This window comes from Neodiprion virginianus, chromosome 3 (assembly GCF_021901495.1).
Source record: "Neodiprion virginianus isolate iyNeoVirg1 chromosome 3, iyNeoVirg1.1, whole genome shotgun sequence".
In the NCBI taxonomy this organism is placed as follows: Eukaryota; Metazoa; Arthropoda; class Insecta; order Hymenoptera; family Diprionidae; genus Neodiprion; species Neodiprion virginianus.
In genome coordinates this window covers 17,474,590-17,501,070 of record NC_060879.1, presented here as the reverse complement: position 1 = coordinate 17,501,070, position 26,481 = coordinate 17,474,590, and the positions used below count along the sequence as shown (strand labels likewise).

The 26,481-nt window shown below is 38.1% G+C and overlaps 1 protein-coding gene and 3 long non-coding RNA genes across 7 annotated transcripts in view; 3 read left to right on the top strand and 1 right to left on the bottom strand.

The window, feature by feature from the left end:
• Window positions 1-9,786: 9,786 nt before the first annotated feature.
• On the top strand, window positions 9,787-14,716 carry LOC124301469 (barrier-to-autointegration factor-like). 4 transcript variants are annotated; one of them, XM_046756565.1, is made up of 3 exons: window positions 9,787-10,328; window positions 14,097-14,230; window positions 14,393-14,716. In XM_046756565.1, the coding sequence occupies exons 2-3, from the start codon at window positions 14,105-14,107 to the stop codon at window positions 14,537-14,539; spliced, it is 273 nt and encodes a 90-aa protein (XP_046612521.1). In that variant the 5' UTR covers window positions 9,787-10,328; window positions 14,097-14,104; the 3' UTR covers window positions 14,540-14,716. The 4 variants fall into 4 exon arrangements, with proteins under 4 accessions (XP_046612521.1, XP_046612518.1, XP_046612520.1 ...); XM_046756562.1 differs by having other exon boundaries at window positions 9,822-10,328; window positions 14,092-14,230; XM_046756564.1 differs by lacking the exon at window positions 9,787-10,328 and adding an exon at window positions 13,262-13,775 and having other exon boundaries at window positions 14,092-14,230.
• On the top strand, window positions 9,826-25,052 carry LOC124301475 (uncharacterized). Its single transcript, XR_006907491.1, has 3 exons — window positions 9,826-9,836; window positions 16,504-16,508; window positions 24,994-25,052. It is a non-coding gene; the product is annotated as an uncharacterized LOC124301475 (long non-coding RNA).
• Window positions 18,138-18,923, top strand: LOC124301478 (uncharacterized). Its single transcript, XR_006907494.1, has 2 exons — window positions 18,138-18,193; window positions 18,818-18,923. It is a non-coding gene; the product is annotated as an uncharacterized LOC124301478 (long non-coding RNA).
• LOC124301474 (uncharacterized) overlaps window positions 19,758-26,481 on the bottom strand; it is a 17,159-nt gene continuing 10,435 nt past the window's right edge. The window contains exon 3 of the long non-coding RNA XR_006907490.1: window positions 19,758-19,768. This is a non-coding gene — a long non-coding RNA (uncharacterized LOC124301474). The remainder of the gene's footprint in view (window positions 19,769-26,481) is intronic.

Below are 26,481 nucleotides of genomic sequence, written 5' to 3'. Positions count from 1 at the left end.
CAAACTTACCGATTATCAAGATCATCCCATCGAGGGGGGCTTCTACGAGGAGGAGCTCGACAAAGTAAAATACCCCGACGGTTATCTTGTGGAGAAAGTATTACGCAAACGGGGGAATCAGGTCCATGTGAAGTGGTTGGGTTTTGATAGCTCGCACAATAGCTGGATAAATAAAACAGACATGTAACATAATTTGTATGTATTTTCCGAATTACAATAAAAGATTTGAATATACAAATATTTCCACACTTATCTCCTTCGCATGCACATGTGCCATACCCGATACCATGAAAACAATAATAACAATAATAATAATAATCTGCAATTTTTCCATACGATTATTACACATTTTATTTTTTGGAAAACTTTTTTTCATTTTCTGAAAACTTTTTTTCGTTTTCTGAAAACTTTTCTCGTGGTAAACGAATAAAAATGAATAATTTCTCAATATATTGATAATAAATAAATAAATAAATGAATAAATAAATAAATAAATAAATAAATAAATAAATAAATAAATAAATAAATAAATAAATGTTAAGTATATGAATTCACATTTTCAAATCCAGTCAATATCGCTTCCGCATGATGGAGGATCGCCCGAGGCGTCAAACGTAAATATTCACAATAATTCTACGTCTACAGTTTTATCCTATAGCTATTGGGGGGCTGGGACAAACCTCCAAGGTAGGGTGTCGGTCTGTCCAGGTATCAATTGCCGCTTGTCATCCTGCCAACTGAGAGCCAATTTTTTTTGTACGATCGTGCTTACTTCATGTTTCTTACTTCGTATCAAACACTGGGGGAGGGTCAACTCTTGGTAAGCCATCAGACAGCGCTTATAATCATCAAACGTGATGCTATTTATCGAAGAATTTTTACACCCTTGGCGCGCTTACTCACTTTTTCCCCATCCCCGCCCATCGTAGTAAATGTGTACAGCTTCGCTCGCAGTCCCACAAACTCTGTCATAATCTTACCATTATTTTCATCCTTCATCAGCCCTAGTCGTTTCTCGTTTTCAAGCGGAATGCCATACACATTGTCGGGCGGATAGTCAGAGGTATCAAACATTGTATCCACATCACGTTTGATGATATCGTAGATGTTCGATACGTTTAATTGATAAATAAGGCTGTCTGTGTCGGTATACAACAATTTGACCTCGCTGTTCGAAAAGTTGGATTTCACATAATTATAGTGGAAATCGTAAAGAATGATTTTTGACAGATCTAGAATCGATGCACCGACGTAAATAGGTTTAGCGAAGTGAACTTTGACACGATTCATTTCAATGATGACCATATCAGCGCCAAATACGGTGCAGTTGTGAAAGTTTGCCCTGGCAATAAGCGTTCTCGCATCACCTCTTCCCTCCCATTTTGTGACCGATTTTACATCTTTATGATTTCGCACATTCTCCATAGTCTTCCCGAACACCGCGTTACTCATGAGTTTGTAAAAGTTTTTCTCAAATTCATTCCTAGACCGGTTGCGCATGTCCGTGTTGAGCGTGATGTAAGGTTCGAGCCATGGAGATTGTGCAAACTTTAATACTCTGTGCACTTTCGTTACTTTCAATCCTAAACTCAAACACTGCTTCAAATTTCTATAGTGCAATATATACTTTGTTTTGGGGTGAAGTGTGGTCGCGAGTTTGGCGTTTTTACTACCTGGAGGAGTAAAATGCTCGGGACGAAGAGGCAAGTCTTTGTGATCCTCGTGGAGTTCTACAGGATAGTCCAAATCTACCTCCAGAAAGTAACCGATCGGCGAATCGTCCGGATGGTTCGTTATATCGATGTGCTGATACTCACACTCGAACGAGCCGATTGGTAAATGCACGCTCATAGCTGCTCCGTACAGGTTATTCACGTCAAAATACGTGAGATACGTTTCCGCTTTGTTTGGATCAAATTCTGTTCTCATGAATCTATTATTGGCCCGAGCGTGTCGATTAGAACATTGCGCTATGCCGCCTCGAATGGTTCTTTCAATAAATAACTCCATTTCAGGGTTGTCCAAAAGTTGCAAAGTTACATTGGTATGCTTGAGCATCGCTTCAGAAGCAAGTCCTGATGCAGTGTAGTAGCGCAACGGATCTAAATCATATGTTTTGAAGCAGCCAGCGCGGAAATTTTCGAAAATATCGGCAAGCAAAAGAACATCTGTCTTTAAATATGAATCCGAGTAGCCGCTCAATGACTCTAAATGAAATTCCCCCCAAAAATAGAACCCAAAATCCCCTCTTGGGCTCCCCTACTATAAATATCAACCGGTACCAGCCTCTCGCTGCGGGGCGTCCGACATTCGTTGAGCTGCCCAAGGACATTCAGCGGAAGAGAGCGGTGGTTAATGTGAAAAACAAAGATGAAAGATGTCTTTTCTGGTCCATCACTGCAGCACGCCACCCGACCAACACCCACACCGATAGGACTAGCCATTATCGCCGCTTTATCTCCGAGTTGGACTGTACAGGTATCAAATTCCCTGCTACTCTACATGACGTGAAAAAGCTTGAGAGATTGAATAATTTGCGAATCAATGTATATGGGATAGAATCTCAAATTTTTTCGGATCATGCAAAATCGAATAAAAACGTCATCGTGCCAATTTATTTGAGCGATCATTTGAGTACCGTGAACTTAGACACGATTCATCTTCTGATGGTTGAGAGTAACCCAGAACATGATATGGCTCGCAAGTTAACACCAAGATTCCACTTTGCTTGGATTAAAGATCTTTCGCGATTGGTGAGCAAACAATTGTTTAATCATGATGGTCAACTGTTTTCATGCGACAGATGTTTGTGTCACTTTACCGTGAAACATGCCTACGACAGTCATCGGCAAGATTGTATTATGCTGAATAAAGTACGCATGTAATTTCCCGAGTCGAAAGATGTAGCATTTCCAAATTTTCAGAACAAGGGTACCGTCCCGTTTGTCGTTTACGCCGATCTCGAATGCATATTAGAGTCTATACCGATTAACGAATTCGAAAATCACGTTTCAACCCGTAAAACATGTGAATTTCAAAAGCATATCCCGCACAGTGTAGCGTACTATGTGCATTGCGCGTACGATGAGACTTTATCGGAGTTCCACAGTAAACGTGGCGTTGATTGCATAGATTGGTTTATGCAACAGCTTAAAGATTTATCGATTAAAGTAGAGTCACGCGTCAAAAACATAATTCCGATGGAGTCTCTTACCCAAGTGCAACACGACCGTCACATGCGCGCAAAGAATTGCTACATTTGCGAAAAGCCGTTTACCCCTGAGGAGAAAAAGTGTCACGACCACTGTCACTTCCCGGGTAAATATCGTGGTCCTGATCATAATCGGTGTAATTTGAATTTCAGAGAGACGTGCACAATTCCAATAGTTTTCCACAATTTGTCCGGTTACGATTCTCACTTTTTAATATAATCCCTCGCGTCAACTTTTCCCGGTGAAATTACCCTGCTACCCATAAATAAGGAAAAATATATATCCTTCACGAAACGCGTTGATGGGACGATGATGCACTTGAGATTCATCGATTCGTTTCGATTTATGGCTAGCAGCATCGGTAAACTTTCCACATATTTGACCGATACCGATAAACGCATAACACGTGAATTTTATAATAACCCGACTCAGTTCAGTTTGATGACCCGCAAAGGCGTTTTTCCCTATGAATACGTCGATTGTTGGGGGAAACTCGATGAACAGCGTTTACCTGCAAAGAAGCATTTCTACTCGCACCTCTGCGATGCAAATATTTCAGACACCGATTACGAGCACGCTAAAAATTTTTGGGGGGAATTTCATTTAGAGTCATTGAGCGGCTACTCGGATTCATATTTAAAGACAGATGTTCTTTTGCTTGCCGATATTTTCGAAAATTTCCGCGCTGGCTGCTTCAAAACATATGATTTAGATCCGTTGCGCTACTACACTGCATCAGGACTTGCTTCTGAAGCGATGCTCAAGCATACCAATGTAACTTTGCAACTTTTGGACAACCCTGAAATGGAGTTATTTATTGAAAGAACCATTCGAGGCGGCATAGCGCAATGTTCTAATCGACACGCTCGGGCCAATAATAGATTCATGAGAACAGAATTTGATCCAAACAAAGCGGAAACGTATCTCACGTATTTTGACGTGAATAACCTGTACGGAGCAGCTATGAGCGTGCATTTACCAATCGGCTCGTTCGAGTGTGAGTATCAGCACATCGATATAACGAACCATCCGGACGATTCGCCGATCGGTTACTTTCTGGAGGTAGATTTGGACTATCCTGTAGAACTCCACGAGGATCACAAAGACTTGCCTCTTCGTCCCGAGCATTTTACTCCTCCAGGTAGTAAAAACGCCAAACTCGCGACCACACTTCACCCCAAAACAAAGTATATATTGCACTATAGAAATTTGAAGCAGTGTTTGAGTTTAGGATTGAAAGTAACGAAAGTGCACAGAGTATTAAAGTTTGCACAATCTCCATGGCTCGAACCTTACATCACGCTCAACACGGACATGCGCAACCGGTCTAGGAATGAATTTGAGAAAAACTTTTACAAACTCATGAGTAACGCGGTGTTCGGGAAGACTATGGAGAATGTGCGAAATCATAAAGATGTAAAATCGGTCACAAAATGGGAGGGAAGAGGTGATGCGAGAACGCTTATTGCCAGGGCAAACTTTCACAACTGCACCGTATTTGGCGCTGATATGGTCATCATTGAAATGAATCGTGTCAAAGTTCACTTCGCTAAACCTATTTACGTCGGTGCATCGATTCTAGATCTGTCAAAAATCATTCTTTACGATTTCCACTATAATTATGTGAAATCCAACTTTTCGAACAGCGAGGTCAAATTGTTGTATACCGACACAGACAGCCTTATTTATCAATTAAACGTATCGAACATCTACGATATCATCAAACGTGATGTGGATACAATGTTTGATACCTCTGACTATCCGCCCGACAATGTGTATGGCATTCCGCTTGAAAACGAGAAACGACTAGGGCTGATGAAGGATGAAAATAATGGTAAGATTATGACAGAGTTTGTGGGACTGCGAGCGAAGCTGTACACATTTACTACGATGGGCGGGGATGGGGAAAAAGTGAGTAAGCGCGCCAAGGGTGTAAAAATTCTTCGATAAATAGCATCACGTTTGATGATTATAAGCGCTGTCTGATGGCTTACCAAGAGTTGACCCTCCCCCAGTGTTTGATACGAAGTAAGAAACATGAAGTAAGCACGATCGTACAAAAAAAATTGGCTCTCAGTTGGCAGGATGACAAGCGGCAATTGATACCTGGACAGACCGACACCCTACCTTGGAGGTTTGTCCCAGCCCCCCAATAGCTATAGGATAAAACTGTAGACGTAGAATTATTGTGAATATTTACGTTTGACGCCTCGGGCGATCCTCCATCATGCGGAAGCGATATTGACTGGATTTGAAAATGTGAATTCATATACTTAACATTTATTTATTTATTTATTTATTTATTTATTTATTTATTTATTTATTTATTTATTTATTCATTTATTTATTTATTTATTATCAATATATTGAGAAATTATTCATTTTTATTCGTTTACCACGAGAAAAGTTTTCAGAAAACGAAAAAAAGTTTTCAGAAAATGAAAAAAAGTTTTCCAAAAAATAAAATGTGTAATAATCGTATGGAAAAATTGCAGATTATTATTATTATTGTTATTATTGTTTTCATGGTATCGGGTATGGCACATGTGCATGCGAAGGAGATAAGTGTGGAAATATTTGTATATTCAAATCTTTTATTGTAATTCGGAAAATACATACAAATTATGTTACATGTCTGTTTTATTTATCCAGCTATTGTGCGAGCTATCAAAACCCAACCACTTCACATGGACCTGATTCCCCCGTTTGCGTAATACTTTCTCCACAAGATAACCGTCGGGGTATTTTACTTTGTCGAGCTCCTCCTCGTAGAAGCCCCCCTCGATGGGATGATCTTGATAATCGGTAAGTTTGTACGTCGGTGGATTGGTATTTTTCACCTCACTCACAGTGAATATTTCAGTCGTCCAATTGGAAGGTAATTTAAAATTATTCAAAAAATTCAATAATTAATAATTTTTATTTATTTAATAAAATAAAGTAATAAAATGACTTTCGTATTTATTACGCGCCGGATTGATTGAACAGATTTGGCAACAGCGCGTTTCATTATATCCATTACGGAAACGTGCATGAGTGTGTAAGTGAGACATTGTTTTTAATTTATTTACTAATATGAACAATTGTTGTTATATTTCTAACATTATGTCATGTTCTGTATTTTCTCTCTCTGTAACTATGCTTCTATCCTTTTCTTTTTTCTCAGCCGTTGACGCGGCGTTGCCAAATCTTTACTCAAGTAAATAGCCGTCGATAACAGAGTTAAAAAAATAAAATTCAACTTTAAATATTTTCAAAATTATATCGGTAATGTAATGTTTTTAGATTTTTCTTATATTTTACAATAGTTCAAGTTTCTTGTGTATAGTTTTTTATTCGTTAAAGTCGGGAGATTCATATTGGAAAAAATAAAAATAGTCTCGACAAAAGTTTGTCCGCCATAAGAGCCCATGTATAAGGAGAGAAAAAATGTGATTTTTGAAATTTAATATCTAAATAACTAAACGGTGAATCATTTTCAAATTTTAGGATATGATAAATTACATATTTATTTACATGTATACTTAATTTCTAAGCTCAAAGTTGGAAATTATTTTTTACATAAGATTCGGTCGAACCTCCTTGAGCTAAATTGTTTCGTACGTCATATATACATATATGTATATACCCAACGTGAGGCTCGTATACGTATGTTCCTTACGTAGTCGATATATATACGAGACATAAACATTAAGTGAATTCCAAAGCTCTTGGTCATACGTCTGACTGACGTATATTTGACACGAATAGCTTGTACGATATCGACGTGTTTGTTTCACGTTCTTTATACGTATTTGTACCATATACGTAATTGGTGAATAATTGAAGGGCTCTTGCAACGTAACACATGTACACGATATATCTAGGAGACGTCGCGTAAGACCTCCTTCAGCAAGCGTCTCTTATACATACTTCATACATCACAGTTATGTTATCAGAATCGTTCAACAGCAAAACTCAGCTATAGCATAACCATACGTAAGTCATACGTGCAGCAATCGGTATCAGCTGCAACGAAACTTTTACAATTGGCATACGTATTTTTCACGTCAACTAAGAAGCCGTGTAATCATGTGAATCATGGTCCCCGGTTTAAATGTTGCGGTAAGCCAACCGTGTCACTGGATGATCTCCTTCAAGAAATCCCCAATGATAGTCAACCTGGACAGTAAACTGAAGCAGCTTATTAGCTTATTTATTAATCGTACGAGTTGGTGTCAACGACGGAATCACGAGCAGCACGTGACGGCACATCTAGCAATAATCTTCGACACACAAAATTTTCCATTTATAAAATTTTTTCTCATTGTTTTATGAGAGAACAAATTGTAGAAACAAAAGTCAGACCACCGTGCATTTGAAACCGTTATTATGTTATCTTTTACTGCGATAATAACCGCTTCCCGTTAAACAGGAAGGTGACGTTGTCGCGTGAACAGGAATAAAACTGTAGTTCACGTATATAATGATTCGAATTCAAGGATCACTTATGGAATAATGATCTCAATTTAAATACTAGAAGGAATTAACGAAGTATTATATTTGAGTAGTTGAAGTGAGGTTCCCAAATACTCGTTATCGCACAAATACCTGATAATTGTTATTATTTTTGAAAAACGAGAAGACGGCGGTATTCGTCGGTCTTACTCAAGAAAGAGATACGTGGTATCGTACATCTGTTTGAGATAATTTATTACCATGACTGACAACGCGGCGGACGATTATTACCATATATTAGTGTATCAAATATTATCGAGTAATTCTAATCATACGCGCAAGTTATAATTAACCCTTTCGGCCCGATCGGTGACTATAGTCACCCAACGCCCGACGCTCGCTCTGTACGAGCGGTGACCATGGTAACCCAACATTATGTTATAATTTTTTAAGCATTTTTTTTTATAGTAGGGGAGCCCAAGAGGGGATTTTAGGTGTTATTCAAGCGCGACAGAACAATATAAGGGAGGAAGCCTTGCACCCTGTTATGAACAACCACCATATATGAACCCTTAACATGCAAGGGTGCGTCTAGGGTAGCCAATCAGATTAGTAAAAAAAAAATCGATCCTCAAATTAATTCGAGCTCGTCAGATTAATAGAAGGTAAGTTAATTACATGGAAAAAAGCGTCAATTTCAATATTCCGACGATTCGATCATGATATAAGAGAATAAGCGAATAATTAGTTTGCAAAACAAAAACGTCACCTGGAAGTATTCGAGCGCGGTTATTTTTTTTTTTTTAATTTGAAGGAAATCATGTAAAAATTACGGATATAATATAATCTGACTGTTTCTACAACGTAAAAAAGCTTAAATTATTGATAAAGTGAGGTACGTGCAAGTGCTGAGAACTATGTATTTCCCACTCCGCGCCTCTCTCCCCTTCTCGCTCTTTCTCTATTTCTCACTCTCTCGCACCGTCCCCCCACTACTTTCTGCGGCCATGATGCCATCTCAGCTGATGGCTAGTCGTACATTTAACATGTATTCCCTACCCGTAGTCAGAGTAGTAGAGTGAGCATTTTATTTAATAACAGCCATATTTTTCTTAGGATTGTTTTCAAAAACTGAGAATTATTAATTGAGGATATAACAAGTAATTTTTTTCAAAAAAAAAAAAAAAACATAAACAAGCAGTATTTATTTTTTTGTAAATAATTTGTAAAGTTGGTGACTTGCGATGATTCACGTGAGTGGAAGTAAGTGAGCGATAGTCGGTAAAGAAAGACAGCACTAGTGAGTGAGAAAGAAACCAATAGCCATTGACTATTGGTGTCCTTCACATGTCACGGTACTACCTTAAGCTGTCAGAACAATGAAATTCCTCCACATAATTATCAGATTATAGGTTAGCACAACAAGGACATCGAGCTGAACTGTCTGCATATAAATCTGATGAGCTTGAGTATTTCAAGGTCACTATTTTTTTTTTTACATCTTCAAAAATCGGCCGTGAGTTCTGACTGCATCCAAATCGTCAGTCTTTTGAATAGGATACCTTTTAGAGGTCACTCAACATTCCCCCTGAATATCCGATGAGCTTGAATAATTTTTTTTCTTTTCTCATTTTCTACCCCTTCGTGCTGCCACCCCCGGCTTGTAAGCCGGCAGATTAATACTTCTCTGTTACCGGAAGCACATAGGGCGTATACGATATTAATGTCTGACGCACTCGACTATTTCTTTATAATAAATTGTTTTTACATTTTTGAAAATCAGTACCTACTTCCCCCGGCAGCAAAAGGTCATATATCGTACGAACTTTTTTTCTTTTTAGTATCTAATCTTTATGATCCAATAGGTTCTCGCAGCGCTCGAGTGACTTACCATTTAGCCTCTTTTGCTCCCCTACTATTACGAACGACTGCACTCGCTCTGCGTAAGATAGCGTGGTATTGTGCGTCTGACGGGCGCTTGCGGTTGCTCCGCAAGTATGGACGCTTGCCGCGACTGCTCGGCCAGCGGGCCCGGCGCGACGTAGAGTGCGTCCGTACCGAAAGGGTTAAAACGATATTCATTCCAGTGTAATTTCCTAGTGCGTTAAATGCCAGAACATCAAATTATTCCGCAAATCTATAAAGTTGAATAATGTAAATTCTCTACATTGTACTTCACGACGATCTGTTATCGTTCTCTTTGTTATCTTTCTTTCTCGCGTTTGTGGTGAAAACCCACGAGTTTGCGTCATTGGAAAAAACGCGGCGCCTCGCAAAGACTTCCGTTTCATTACCGGATGAAATCTGGGCGAGTCCTACCGCAGGAAAGAGAGGGGGGGTGTACTTATCGCAATAATGTATTCGTCCGAACGTAGCCTTCTCCTTCATTCGCTCTCATTGTCAGACTTGTTCTCGTGACGGCTACAACTTCTCGTTTTCATGCTGAGCAAGATACTTGATTGAGTTTGATTGAATTTGCAAAAATCTATGTATCGGAATTATTAATTGAACGACGTTTTTCGCGTATAAGAAGTATCATCGCCACGGGATTTTTTTTTTTTTCTTGAGAACGCACGTGACAACGGATCGCCGATCGAACAGATTGACAGTTTACTGGACTCGCTGAACCGAGTGGCGTTCATTTCTAAGCGTACGACAGAGGCAGGGGAATTTGACGTGGTATGTATTTCTGCTAATTCTGTTTTTCAGGCGCATATGAAGCGGGCTGTTTGTAATTTCACAGCGACGATTGAAGAGCTTTATGCGTATTTATCGTCTCGCATTAAAACTGTGATCGATTCTGTTCGCATTAATTGGAGTAACATACGTTTCACTTTTTTGAGATTCCAGTCTGACTAGCCTATCCGGGTTTCACATAGCATAGTATATTATGTAACAGGAGAATAAAGGCGGATGATATTCCCGCGGGCAGAAATCACCCCAACGAATAATCGAATTTCATTCCTGAGTTATGTACGTAGGACTTCATTTCCGACTCAACCCTGGCCACATTATTGACTTCAAAAGAAAAGAAACGAAAATCTAACAAACGAATTCAAGTTGAAACGGGTTATTACTCTATTATAAGAAATATTCCGTTAAACGAAAAGACAAACTTATTTCCAAAAATACCAGGATCAGACTAAAAACAAAATTTATTGTAGAACGCAATTTCTAGAAGTACCATCAGTTTGCTTGCTTTCTTTAAAGTTTATCACAATTTTGAATCGTTTATTTCCACTAAGAAAGGGGTTTACATATCTATTTTTTATTTTGGGGAGACTGGGGCTGGAAGTTACACTCTTTACAAAAAATGAAATTTCGCACAATGTATAAATACGAATTCATCCCCAATTGATGCGGCTTTAGGTTTACTATCAAATATTAATTCTGCGACAGAACTAATTGGATATCGAAAATCGTTCTTAAGATATGCATTTTTTTTAAACTTTAACAGACTGTCAAATCTTACCCCGGTCTGGGGCAAGAAGATACGACCCTGGGGTAAATTGTTTCATATTTTTTTTTTTTCTGTGGCTTAAGAGGAAGTTGACCCTGTTCCTTACAACAATGGTCTCTTATGATTAGTCGATTATGTTAACCGTTCAGAAAATATTCACCGTCAAACTTATGCAATAATTATTTGTTTCGATGTACCCAAACATGGTTGGGACTAAGAAAAAAACGAGAATAAAAGATTAGAACATTTTCATGTTCATAGAAACTGAAATTTGTACAATTTCCCCGAAACTCATGAATTGAATTGAAATTGTTTGAATTATTAACAAAAGACTGTTAAAAATAGTGTGCATTGAAGTTTGACGGTGAATATCTTCTGAACAGTGAACTCATACAAAAAAAATTGCAAGAGACCTTTCTTGTAGAGAATTCAATTTCCTATGAAAATATGAGTTGCGCGTATTATAATGACGTTTTGTTGAAGAGTTATAAAATTCATAAAAAAAAAAGACATCTACCTCAAAATGATCAAACTTTTACCTTCGATAACTTCTGAACAGTGAGGTGTGCAAAAAAATTTCAAGAAACCTTTTTTGTAGAGAATTCAATTTCTTACGAAAATATGATACGTCGTTTTATTTTTATAAATAGTAGATACCGAGATATGTATTTTTCTTCCTCGCCATAAGAAAAAAATAGAAAACTGCGAGGCGGAGGACCTTCCTATTAAAATTAAGAGCTCATACTTGGAGAGAATGTTTTTGAGGTCTCTACCAACCAAGTTTTCGGAGTACCAAGTGAAAAAAAAAATAGTCGATTTTTTTGGCCCACCCTAGTATGCGTGTATGATTACCCCAGAATTACGTCAAGTTTATTTCTAAGAACAAAACGCGCGTATTTTAGTGGCGTAATAGGTACGCGCCGTATTTACTTCGTATGGAAAGTTCTGCCAGATACCTTGTAATTTTACCTTGGATACTTAGGTAGTCACAATGAGTGATGAGAATATTCCTTATGATCGACAAAGTGTAAACACTCATGCTAATTGCCGAATATCGATTTCGATCATTTAACCTGAACACGTAACAAATTGATGACATATTTCAGCGACTAATGCAAACCGGGCTAGTACCACACGTCACAATGCATTCTAGTTTATATTTTCGTATGTATACAAAAACTTGAGAATGTCATTATACTGCTATCATGAACAGCAATATCGGCTCTTGACAGTACCTTCTTAGATTAAAGCCCTGCGATTGTTCGTACTCAAGTGATTGAATCTCGAAGTCGGAGAGGATGCGACATCAATCATATAAATAATTCGATTCACCTAATTTTTTCCTGAAATTTGCCAAAATCTTTACGCCGAGTCGTTTCTCCTTCTTCAAAGACAGGTTCCCTCTCTTCTTAGCCATCGCGGGAATAAATACTGATTCGAAATAATAAAAAACACTGTAGAAAAACACAAGCAAAAATAAAAGCGCGGAACACTATCCACGTGCCGAGCGACGAGGATTCGAAGGAGGGGAATTGTAGCGGGGGGTGTTGAGTCTACTCTCCTCGCCTGTAATTCGCATGGTCGCCCGCCAACGCAGTCGTGGCGCTAGCAGCCGCCCGCCTTTTGCGCGAAAGATTTGCTGTTTTATGCTTCGTGGTTTTCCTTCTCATTTCCTCATTTTTGAAGATAAATAGGTTCTTAGCGAGTCAATTTCAAGATAAAGAAAAGATCTGTGTCGCCTCTTTCGCCGAATTTCGAGAAAAAATTCACTGTTCGCTGTGTCTCACTTCAAAGATAACGTACTTTCAAGTACGTTTTTCGCAAATCTGAAAGCGAAATCGAAAATTCGGCAAGAGAGGCGGTACAGATCTATCCTTTATCTTCAAAATGACCTCCCAAGAGCCCAATTATCTTCAAAAATGAGGAAATGAGAAGGAAAATCGTGATTCCCTGTTTGCGCGCGCTCTTCAAGGCGTAGGCAACGCCCTTAATATCGCAAAAGAATCAGGTACGGAAGTATAAAGAAACTGTTCGAGTAATTCACATTTCTGGTTATATGTTTTTAATTATTGATACAAAAATAAAGAAAATAATATTTTCTCCAAATTCCCAGCAACTCCTTCGTGTAATTGAAAAATGCACAATCTTTATTGTTGGTTTGAAATATTCTTGAACGTAAGAATGTCAATAATTTGGTTAAATCCTGTCTGGTCCTTGAGAAAAGGAACAAAATGAACAAAATCTTGGTCATTTTACGACCATAAAATATAAACCACAAAAATGTACTCCGTGAAATCTTTGTATACGGTTGTAAATTCAAAGTACGGTCCATTTTCACATTGGGTACGACCTATGGCCACCAGAGGGTTGGTAACGCAGCCACAGCAGCGGCGTGGCTTATGGTCAGGGTGGTGGCTTGGGCTCAGCTTGGCTAAGTAACTTGGTAGTTGAAGGTCGATTAATGCGGGTCAGTAATTTTGTTGGTGTATCAATACTAATCAGTTGAGAAAAAAGAACAAAAAATAATCAAATTTGGAGGAGAACCTATTTATCAGTGATTGACAAAGTTTGTCTCAGTTTAGCCGAAGAAAGCGGACCTAGAAAATTTTTAATCAAACGTTCCAGTGCTGAATAGCTACATATAAATCACACTACACGCTCAGGATGTATGTAAATTAATATCATATAGTGTTTCCCGCAACAATATTAAACCTGATATTTTGATATTATTACTCTTTGAATCGTATTTGAAACACCGCATTGCGCCCGTGCGACACTTCTTGATCAGTTTCTGTTGGTCTCTGAATGATTCTGAGGATTTCGTATTTTTACAAAGTAGTCTTGATTATAGACTTCTGAAATTATTTACGAAGTGAATTGACATGTTTATCTTGACTACAAAATTTGTGAATCCCAGTTGTGAAAATATTGGTTACATGTTACAATACTAGCCACCTGTTGATTGAAATTATTATGTTAAAGCACAGCTAGCAACATGTCCAGCACATCGCAAAAGCACAGAAACTTCGCAGCTGAACCAATGAGAGAAAAGCCGGTGACTGAACTTGCTGGTGTCGGTGAAGATTTAGGCAAAAGAATGGAGGCGGCTGGTTATGATAAGGTTTGTGCAACAATTGTAATCCGTAATTGTCACGTGTTTGGTTAACTACACGTGGTTACATTTACCGTACATATAGCCTCGAAATTGTTACTGAAGAAGACATCACTTTATACATCGTCGTAACAAATTTTCAACTTCTAATTTGTATGAAATTTCGCACAGGCTTATCTTATTCTCGGCCGATATTTGGTTCTGAGGAAGGATAAAGAGTTGTTTCAAGAATGGATGAAAGATACATGCAACGCAAATGAAGAACAGTCTCGAGATTGCTACCAGTGCCTTTTTGATTGGTGTAAACAGTTCTTGTAAATCTTAGGCAAAATGAGTGACATTTTTTTACTTCTGTAAACGATTGAATTTGGTTTTTTTTTTGTTTTTTTTTTTTAACAAAATGATCTTTCATATAACTATAACTTAAAAGCATGTTCTACCAAATTCAATTGTACATAATCCTTACCTGTACTGAAGATGAATACAAATTTTAACGAAATTTTATATGCTTCCAGTCATCCTTCTTATGGTCTACAACGCAAAGTAACCAGTAGCATATGATCTTTATACGTATTTGTACCATATACGTAATTGGTGAATAATTGAAGGGCTCTTGCAACGTAACACATGTACACGATATATCTAGGAGACGTCGCGTAAGACCTCCTTCAGCAAGCGTCTCTTATACATACTTCATACATCACAGTTATGTTATCAGAATCGTTCAACAGCAAAACTCAGCTATAGCATAACCATACGTAAGTCATACGTGCAGCAATCGGTATCAGCTGCAACGAAACTTTTACAATTGGCATACGTATTTTTCACGTCAACTAAGAAGCCGTGTAATCATGTGAATCATGGTCCCCGGTTTAAATGTTGCGGTAAGCCAACCGTGTCACTGGATGATCTCCTTCAAGAAATCCCCAATGATAGTCAACCTGGACAGTAAACTGAAGCAGCTTATTAGCTTATTTATTAATCGTACGAGTTGGTGTCAACGACGGAATCACGAGCAGCACGTGACGGCACATCTAGCAATAATCTTCGACACACAAAATTTTCCATTTATAAAATTTTTTCTCATTGTTTTATGAGAGAACAAATTGTAGAAACAAAAGTCAGACCACCGTGCATTTGAAACCGTTATTATGTTATCTTTTACTGCGATAATAACCGCTTCCCGTTAAACAGGAAGGTGACGTTGTCGCGTGAACAGGAATAAAACTGTAGTTCACGTATATAATGATTCGAATTCAAGGATCACTTATGGAATAATGATCTCAATTTAAATACTAGAAGGAATTAACGAAGTATTATATTTGAGTAGTTGAAGTGAGGTTCCCAAATACTCGTTATCGCACAAATACCTGATAATTGTTATTATTTTTGAAAAACGAGAAGACGGCGGTATTCGTCGGTCTTACTCAAGAAAGAGATACGTGGTATCGTACATCTGTTTGAGATAATTTATTACCATGACTGACAACGCGGCGGACGATTATTACCATATATTAGTGTATCAAATATTATCGAGTAATTCTAATCATACGCGCAAGTTATAATTAACCCTTTCGGCCCGATCGGTGACTATAGTCACCCAACGCCCGACGCTCGCTCTGTACGAGCGGTGACCATGGTAACCCAACATTATGTTATAATTTTTTAAGCATTTTTTTTTATAGTAGGGGAGCCCAAGAGGGGATTTTAGGTGTTATTCAAGCGCGACAGAACAATATAAGGGAGGAAACCTTGCACCCTGTTATGAACAACCACCATATATGAACCCTTAACATGCAAGGGTGCGTCTAGGGTAGCCAATCAGATTAGTAAAAAAAAAATCGATCCTCAAATTAATTCGAGCTCGTCAGATTAATAGAAGGTAAGTTAATTACATGGAAAAAAGCGTCAATTTCAATATTCCGACGATTCGATCATGATATAAGAGAATAAGCGAATAATTAGTTTGCAAAACAAAAACGTCACCTGGAAGTATTCGAGCGCGGTTATTTTTTTTTTTTTAATTTGAAGGAAATCATGTAAAAATTACGGATATAATATAATCTGACTGTTTCTACAACGTAAAAAAGCTTAAATTATTGATAAAGTGAGGTACGTGCAAGTGCTGAGAACTATGTATTTCCCACTCCGCGCCTCTCTCCCCTTCTCGCTCTTTCTCTATTTCTCACTCTCTCGCACCGTCCCCCCACTACTTTCTGCGGCCATGATGCCATCTCAGCTGATGGCTAGTCGTACATTTAACATGTATTCCCTACCCGTAGTCAGAGTAGTAGAGTGAGCATTTTATTTAATAACAGCCATATTTTTCTTAGGATTGTTTTCAAAAACTGAGAATCATTAATTGAGGATATAACAAGTAATTTTTTTCAAAAAAAAAAAAAAAACATAAACAAGCAGTATTTATTTTTTTGTAAATAATTTGTAAAGTTGGTGACTTGCGATGATTCACGTGAGTGGAAGTAAGTGAGCGATAGTCGGTAAAGAAAGACAGCACTAGTGAGTGAGAAAGAAACCAATAGCCATTGACTATTGGTGTCCTTCACATGTCACGGTACTACCTTAAGCTGTCAGAACAATGAAATTCCTCCACATAATTATCAGATTATAGGTTAGCACAACAAGGACATCGAGCTGAACTGTCTGCATATAAATCTGATGAGCTTGAGTATTTCAAGGTCACTATTTTTTTTTTTACATCTTCAAAAATCGGCCGTGAGTTCTGACTGCATCCAAATCGTCAGTCTTTTGAATAGGATACCTTTTAGAGGTCACTCAACATTCCCCCTGAATATCCGATGAGCTTGAATAATTTTTTTTCTTTTCTCATTTTCTACCCCTTCGTGCTGCCACCCCCGGCTTGTAAGCCGGCAGATTAATACTTCTCTGTTACCGGAAGCACATAGGGCGTATACGATATTAATGTCTGACGCACTCGACTATTTCTTTATAATAAATTGTTTTTACATTTTTGAAAATCAGTACCTACTTCCCCCGGCAGTAAAAGAGCATATATCGTATGAACTTTCTTTCTTTTTAGTATCTAATCTTTATGATTCAATAGGTTCTCGCAGCGCTAAAGTGACTCACCATTTAGCCTCTTGGGCTCCCCTACTATTACGGCGGTATTGAGGATCTCGATCATGCTCCACCCAGAATCGCGTTGTTCAAAATCCTAAACCTTCACAAGTAGATCGGCCCTTGCGTGTGTAAACCAACCGTTGATATCGCTCAAGGGGAGGATCGCGATGTTGGCAGTGTTGAAGCTTTTAACTTCTTCCGCAATCCGCTCGTGCTTTATGTTTTCAAATTTGCACGATAATGAGAGGTTATCCTTCAGATTACCCTCCTTGCGCAGTACCAGCCTCAATCGCTCAACGATGATCCGTTGCGCGTCGTCGAAAAAGGCGTCCAAATTCTTATGCCCGAGATTCGTTACAACTCCGGTTCGGATCCGGTTGGCGAAAGCACTTTCAACTTCGTCCCACTGCACGCTCGCAGGGCTGCCGATGTTAGCACCCATCACCACGGCGCACAGTGGTCCAAAAGCCCGAATTCCTGGTCAAAACTAATAACTCAAATATTTCTCAGTGAAAATTGCTAGTATTACTATACCTGTAGTTTTTTGGCTTGCTGGTTTCGAAAATGAATGCAAAAATGCGAAATTCAAAATGGCGGCCCCGAAATGGCGGATATTTTTTACAAAAAATGCTACGAATTTTTAGAAATTCGTAGTGCGAATGTTTTTTGGGTCGCTGATACCGAAAAAAAAACGAAAATGCAAAATTCAAAATGGCGGACGTAGAATGGCGGATGTTTTTCGCGGAAAATGATACCAATTCGCTGAAATTCATACTAGTAATGTTTTTGGGGTCGCCGATTCCGAAAACGAATGTAAAAATACGAAATTGAAAATGGTGGACCGAAAATGGCGGGAATATTTCGTGAAAAATGGTACAACTTTGTTAAAAGTGATATTTTGTAAATTAATTTCTTTAATTCATACAGTCTTTTTTCTTATCAAACAAAATAACATAATTTTTAAAGATACATACTAATCGCTATCTGAATTCTCATCATCGACGTCGTTTCGATGAATGACGTTGTCCGCGTCGCCCCGCTACACTAATCCCACGAGGCGGGCCACGAGGCTCCGACCGAGTCGACAAAACACTGCTTCGAAGAATGCGTATTTTTGACCAATGGAGCAAAAACGAGCAGGCGATGCCAACGGTTTCACATTCTCTATACTTTTTCACACTAGGAATCGTTGAGATCTCCGCAGGATCTCCGGGGATCATAACTAATTCTCTACAGATAGTAATGCAATTCAATGAAATAGATTATTTTGCAGCACTCGTATTGCATCATTAATATCATCGCCATAAATTCCGAAACTTGGTTCATTCACAAAATTTATTTAATTCACTTACCTTGAGGAATAATATCCATTTTGGTTGACTCGATTTTGATGAAAATTGAAAAAACTACAGCCTCATTTTTCGCGCGCTCGAAAGCGCGCACACACCACAGTCCCGCGCGAGTCTATATGAACATCTGACCTTTTGGATTTCAAAGCTCTAATGCTATCTATTGACAAATATGTGAAGCTTTACCTCGGATGATAACTTTCGGTTTTGGGGGTTTTGGCCAAGAATTCGGGCTTTCGGACCACTGTGCGGCGTGCTGCTGCTGCCGCTGCTGCTGTCGCTGCCTCAGCTGTTGCCGAATCTTTGCTATCCAGGATTGTACGAGCGTGATTGTATGCTGAATTTGTAGTTTCGTACCTATGCTCGTTCTCGGACGCTTGGAAACATCACGCAGCAATTGAAGATTTTCCATTCCAACGTCAATCCAGTGCTGGAAGATGTTGTCATTCTCCTGCTCGGGATGCAGCTCGCCCAACAAATCGTGCGCGTTCTCCATCGTTTTGACGATATTTGAGTATGTTTCAGCGGCCATGACTTTAACGCTGATATATGCAGAACTTTGATGAACTTTTGACTTGCACGTATCGTGTAAGACTGATGAGTCTGCATCGGATGCGTTGAGTTAATATATGCAGATAGATCGTAAGAATTTGGGGGGGTGGTAGTGAAAGGTCCAAGCTTGGTACCCCCACTCGCCATCCGGTCAATTAACACAAAAGAATGTATTCGAAGTATGTGGAAAATATTATTTTTCGCCTTGGGGGTGAACTGCTGGCGCGGAAGTTTACGGGTAACGGTGAAAAATCAAAATCGTATGTCGAAAATATTATTTTCGCCCTGGGGGCAAACTGTTAGCGTGAAAGTTTACGGATCGTCATCAACATTCCCCGTCTAATTGCGATGTCACCATCCGGTCGATTAACACAAAAGAATGTATTCGAAGTATGTCGAAAATATTATTTTTCGCCCTGGGGCAAACTATTAGCGTGAAAGTTTACCGGTGACGGTGAAAAAATCAAAATGGCTATTCATCCGGCCAAGAAATAAATCACATTATCAAACTGTCTGACGATAAAAATTAAAATAGCTGCTCATCCGACTAAGCAAAAATCAAAATGGCCGCTCGTCACACAGCAAATCAAGCGAGTATACTGGTGACGTCATGTATGTTAACCGCTGGTAGCAATATCATGGGAATGTTTTGGGTTAGAACTCTCATATCCTATCTACTCAAAGAATTCTAGCACCGGTAAAGCCTTAATTTTAATAGTACACGTATGGACATTAATTCTGCGACAGCTAATCAACGGCATTTTTAAGACCGAAGCACATAAAACTCCGGAAGTCATAAGCGGAACGCAAAAGCCATAGCGCATGCGCTATGGTCTCTGCATTCTGCACATGGCGTCTGGATTTTCATCCCACACAAAAATCCATAGGGATATCACGTGGCATAACACTAGACCAACGCTAAGCCGGTAGAAATTAAGCAACAAGTGATATTGGTAATTTTGCTAGGAAATAAATTAATATCAACACAAAAGTAAATACTATTGCTACGTATAAATAAATGTATTTTAGGTAAAAACTCTTCGCTCACATACGATTCGATGCAATTATAAGCGCTTATCCCCATATAGCCGTTATTTGATCGATTTACAATATTTTTAGGCAATGTTAGATTAGTAAAAAGATATATTTCGCAATATAGCTTCATCAAAATGAGCCTTAACAGTAATTGAAGACCTGATTTGTTTCGAAGCCGCAGAAAAATAATTACTCCCATACGAGCCTTCGGAGCGGGATGTGAGAAGGAGCCATATCTCCTGAATCTGCGCCAGAGTACTAATCGTAACGAGCACGTGGTACCCACAGGACTTCCGCTCCGAGTATATCAGTTGGCACTCGTGCGGGGACTGTTGGGTGCGACACTTTTATCGTTTTGTCAAGTGTTGTAGGTAAAGTAAGTTTTTAAAAGGTTCAAATTACGAGCTGGTCGGAATCTGTGGCTTCATTTGCACTATTAAGGCTAGTATTTAGAACACTCTAGAACTTCGAGAAAAAGTTTTGAGGATCCCTCTCTTTTCGAGGAAACACACTTTGTTAACAGGATGAATTCTTTTCTTCTGTAACGTACCCATGATTATACCAATGAGTAATATCATGATATATTGCGTTGGAGGTGCGCAATTTTGGAAATGAGGTCGAAATGAGAGATTCGTAATTTATTAATAACAGTCAAAACACCAAAAGATGAAAGGAAAAAACCATTTCTCAACATAGCAGACGGTCGTCAAAACTAAGTAATCATGGGTTCGACTAAAATGCACCATGTGGCCGTCGTCGGTCAGATTTATGCCTCTCAACATATATATTTTTGAAACAACTCGACATAATTTGCAAATTCGGTCAAATGACTGATTATCGGAATCACGTAAATTTTAAAATAGCGGCAGCCTGCAGTTATATAAGTAAGCAGCGAAGCCTGCAGAAACCCGTTGTAATTCACGAGGCTGAAGTTAGTATCGTTAAGGGTGTTGCCTACGCCTCGACGAGCGCGCGCGAACAGAGACTCACGATTTTCCTTCTCATTTCCTCATTTTTGAAGATAATTGGGCTCTTGGGAGGTCATTTTGAAGATAAAGGATAGATCTGTACCGCCTCTCTTGCCGAATTTTCGATTTCGCTTTCAGATTTGCGAAAAACGTACTTGAAAGTACGTTATCTTTGAAGTGAGACACAGCGAACAGTGAATTTTTTCTCGAAATTCGGCGAAAGAGGCGACACAGATCTTTTCTTTATCTTGAAATTGACTCGCTAAGAACCTATTTATCTTCAAAAATGAGGAAATGAGAAGGAAAACCACGAAGCATAAAACAGCAAATCTTTCGCGCAAAAGGCGGGCGGCTGCTAGCGCCACGACTGCGTTGGCGGGCGACCATGCGAATTACAGGCGAGGAGAGTAGACTCAACACCCCCCGCTACAATTCCCCTCCTTCGAATCCTCGTCGCTCGGCACGTGGATAGTGTTCCGCGCTTTTATTTTTGCTTGTGTTTTTCTACAGTGTTTTTTATTATTTCGAATCAGTATTTATTCCCGCGATGGCTAAGAAGAGAGGGAACCTGTCTTTGAAGAAGGAGAAACGACTCGGCGTAAAGATTTTGGCAAATTTCAGGAAAAAATTAGGTGAATCGAATTATTTATATGATTGATGTCGCATCCTCTCCGACTTCGAGATTCAATCACTTGAGTACGAACAATCGCAGGGCTTTAATCTAAGAAGGTACTGTCAAGAGCCGATATTGCTGTTCATGATAGCAGTATAATGACATTCTCAAGTTTTTGTATACATACGAAAATATAAACTAGAATGCATTGTGACGTGTGGTACTAGCCCGGTTTGCATTAGTCGCTGAAATATGTCATCAATTTGTTACGTGTTCAGGTTAAATGATCGAAATCGATATTCGGCAATTAGCATGAGTGTTTACACTTTGTCGATCATAAGGAATATTCTCATCACTCATTGTGACTACCTAAGTATCCAAGGTAAAATTACAAGGTATCTGGCAGAACTTTCCATACGAAGTAAATACGGCGCGTACCTATTACGCCACTAAAATACGCGCGTTTTGTTCTTAGAAATAAACTTGACGTAATTCTGGGGTAATCATACACGCATACTAGGGTGGGCCAAAAAAATCGACTATTTTTTTTTTCACTTGGTACTCCGAAAACTTGGTTGGTAGAGACCTCAAAAACATTCTCTCCAAGTATGAGCTCTTAATTTTAAGGGCGTTGCCTAGCCAGAAAGCGCGGGCCACTCCGCTTCCCGCGTTAACCGTGGCGAGAGAGAGGGTAAAGAAACAAGTGAGACGGAGCAGCCGAGCTGTCGCCGGAGTGGGGCGGGTGACGCGCTATCCTCTTCCACCCCTCACGGGCTTTCGGTTGCACATACTTTGAAACAGCCCGGTGTATCACGCTCGGCAAGACGCAGCGCCTGATGAATAATAGAAAAAAAAAGTAGACTCCTTTCAGATTCCACTTGAAAAATTTACTAGTAATACAGAATTTAATAAGGAACCCGAAACTGTTTTTTTTTATAATTCGAAAACTTGTCATTAATGAGGTAAAAATCGTCAAACATTTGAATTGTTTATAAAAATTGGGATTTTCAATAATGTTCAACGTTGCATTTTTTTTACGAAAGCTTATGCGTTCACCTTCCGAATGGACTGTAAACGATGTCTTTACGTCGATTAGAACCGGATACATGCGAGCTCCTTTTTCATCGAAATTGAATGATTGTCTCGTAACTTTCGAAAACGAGAATAATTCGGACGGACACCAAAATGCGTATCGATTCTTTTTCCCTTATTTCATGTGAAAAAAAGTATGTATGAATCGAAAAAATACGAGGTCATTTTTTGATTGACGTGACGTAGAATTCCTCATACGTATGTTGATATAGATATACATTCTTGATATTTCAACGAAAATTATATTCACCGGCGTCCGTATTTCTACGCAATGCGATCACGTGACTGGTAATAGTCTAACAGCCGGTATTCATAGTCGGGTTCGATTTGCAGGACTGTCTTGAGTCGGCTCAAAGCATAGCTTGATCGGCTGAGAGCTGTTCCTAATACAGTCTCGAAAATAATACGTACGTAACTATTTACGACTACCGGCCAGACGTCGTCACAGGTCATTTTAAATTGAAAATGCAACGAATAGCTGTGAGCAAATTCATGATATGACAACGAAAATATCATCAATCTCCCAGGTCTCACCACGTGGAGGTCGCCATCAAACAGAGACCCGTATAACCCGTCCCTACCTCCCAACCATGATCGGGTTTGCACCAAACAAACACAAAATGATAAAAAATAATATAAAATGGTAAAAGTGAAATTAAACTCGTTTAAACTTAACAAACATAATCACGAAATCTGTATGAGAAGGATCTCATGGAAATTAATTTGAAACAGTATAAGCGAAACATGACAGTAATCTTGATAGAGAAAATTGATATAACAAGGCATCGAGCATTTTATGCATTATATGGCTAAATAAATTCTATAGAAGGCGCAGACTATGGAATTTAAATTTTTAATTTGTTCAAGCGAAATCCCACAAAAAGTACTGATATCCCCAAAAAGCACCTCTGGTGCAAAAACCTTTCGCCAAGTATATTAATGTGACAGCCACCCACAAAACAGCCACCTACAAAACTGTCATCAAATCAGATACTGCTGCCAAGCATAATTTATTTAGAAGCTAATGATGATTTTGATATACTATAACTAATGACGACAAAAAAAAAAATTGAAATCAAAATTGAAATTGAAAAAAAAAAAAATTATTTTTATTGAAAAAAAAAAAATTGGAGATGGTGGTACATGGCGGGCTTTTTTAAAGCAAGCACATGGAAATACAAGTCGAGCTATATCAATGTTGTAATGGCAATATAAACATGGGCCCGCCAAGTACCACGTACTCCAATTGTTTTTTTTTTTTTATCAAAATTTTTGTTTTTTTTTTTTTCAATTTTGATTTCAATTTCTTTTTTTGTCATCATTAGTTATAGTATATCAAAATCATCATTAATTTCTAAATAAATTATACTTGGCAGTAGTATCTGATTTTATGACAGTTTTGTAGGTGGCTGTTTTGTAGGTAATGTATGCATTAGGGTGGGCCAAAAAATCGAGTATTTTTTTTTTCACTTGGTACTCCGAAAACTTGGTTGGTAGAGACCTCAAAAACATTCTCTCCAAGTATCAGCTCTTAATTTTAATAGGAAGGTCCTTCGCCTCGCAGTTTTCTATTTTTTTCTTATGGTGAGGAAGAAAAATACATATCTCGGTATCTACTATTTATAAAAATGAAAAGACATATCATATTTTCGTAAGAAATTGAATTCTCTACAAAAAAGGTTTCTTAAAATTTTTTTATATACCTCACTGTTCAGAAGTTATTGAAGGTTAAAGTTTGATCATTTTAAGGTAGATGTCTTTTTTTTTAATAAATTTTATAACTCTTCGACAAAAAGTCATTATAATACGCGCAACTCATATTTTCATAGGAAATTGAATTGTCTACAAAAAAGGTCTCTTACAATTCTTTTGTATACCTCACTGTTCAGAAGATATTCACTGTCAAACTTCAATGCACACTATTTTTAACAGTATTTTGTTAAAGGGTTAGGTGGGTTTCAAAAGCTCAAAATAGGTACATTTTTATGAATTTTTTTTGACTTAACCAACAGAATATTTCATTCCATCAATTTAACGCATAAAAGATACATATTTTATAAGTAGTTTGTGAAATTTTCATTGAAAAATATTGAAAATTAAGGCGTGGACACGTCGTCTGCTATGACCCCTCAAAAAAAAGTTCTCTCGGCGTAGTCAGGATAACTCATGACGGATTCATCTGAAATGCAAAAACCAAAAATTTTCTGTTAGTAGATGTTTAAGACTCGTACTTGGACTAAGGAAAAAAAAAAAACAAAAATTACATTTTTGACGGCATTGAAAACAAAAAACCCTTATTTTGAGTAAAATTTGCACCCTTCATGGCCTTGAAAAATTACTTGGAATGGAAAAAAAAAAAATTCCTTCGTTCAAGTACGAGATAATGTTATTTTGAAGAAGTGTGCAATATTTGAAAGAGATCGGTTCGTAAGTTTTCGAGAAATCGTGACTACCGATTTCAAAAATGTAGTTTCGAGAAAAACGCGATTGAAGATTTACATTCAAATAACATGTAAATAATCGTGCTTACACCGTATAATGATGCAAACCCATATTTTTTCCACGTGCCATCACCTGACACGGTAACATCTGTCGTATCTTTAACATTATTTTCATCACACGTTAATTTTTTTTCTTGATTTGCAGCAGACAACAAAATTGATTCGGCAACAGTTATGACGCACTCATGTATTTTATCAACATAAAAATTGTACGTTGATGCATTCAAGAATGAGGAACTTATATCCATCAAACCACAGAATTTTTTACATCCGGCAAGTCCTAAGCCTAGTATTCGCATCACAAAAATAAATGAACAATAGCTAAGCAGCTGCCTCGATATATCTGCCTCCATATACCTGCGTCACGCTCGGTTATAGCCTGATGGGTGAAACATCCAAAGGCTATATCTCTTAGAATATGACTCGGATCGTTTCAAAATTTTAAAGGAATATTCTCAACATATTCAATTATAAGATGAGCAAAAAAAAAAAATATTCGATTTTTTGAAATTTTAAAACCCACCTAACCCCTTAATAATTCAAACAATTTCAATTTAATTCGTGAGTTTCGGGAAAATTTGTACAAATTTCAGTTTCTGTCGTCGAAGTGACTACCATAGAAGTTCTCTGTTTCAAAAACTTTTCGTAATTTACAATTTTTTTTAGTAATATTACAAATTTTTTTTTTAATACCTTGAAATCCCAATCATGCTCCTAATTATTTTTCTGGCGTTTTTTTAGAGAACATTTTGGAACTTTTTTCAAAAATTGTACATAAAATGTTTTGCTCGAGAGGATTTTTGTTTTGAATCCTATCGCTTCGTCTGTTTGCCTTGTGCAACTAACGCCACTGTTAAAAATAGTGTGCATTGAAGTTTGACGGTGAATATCTTCTGAACAGTGAACTCATACAAAAAAAATTGCAAGAGACCTTTCTTGTAGAGAATTCAATTTCCTATGAAAATATGAGTTGCGCGTATTATAATGACGTTTTGTTGAAGAGTTATAAAATTCATAAAAAAAAAAGACATCTACCTCAAAATGATCAAAC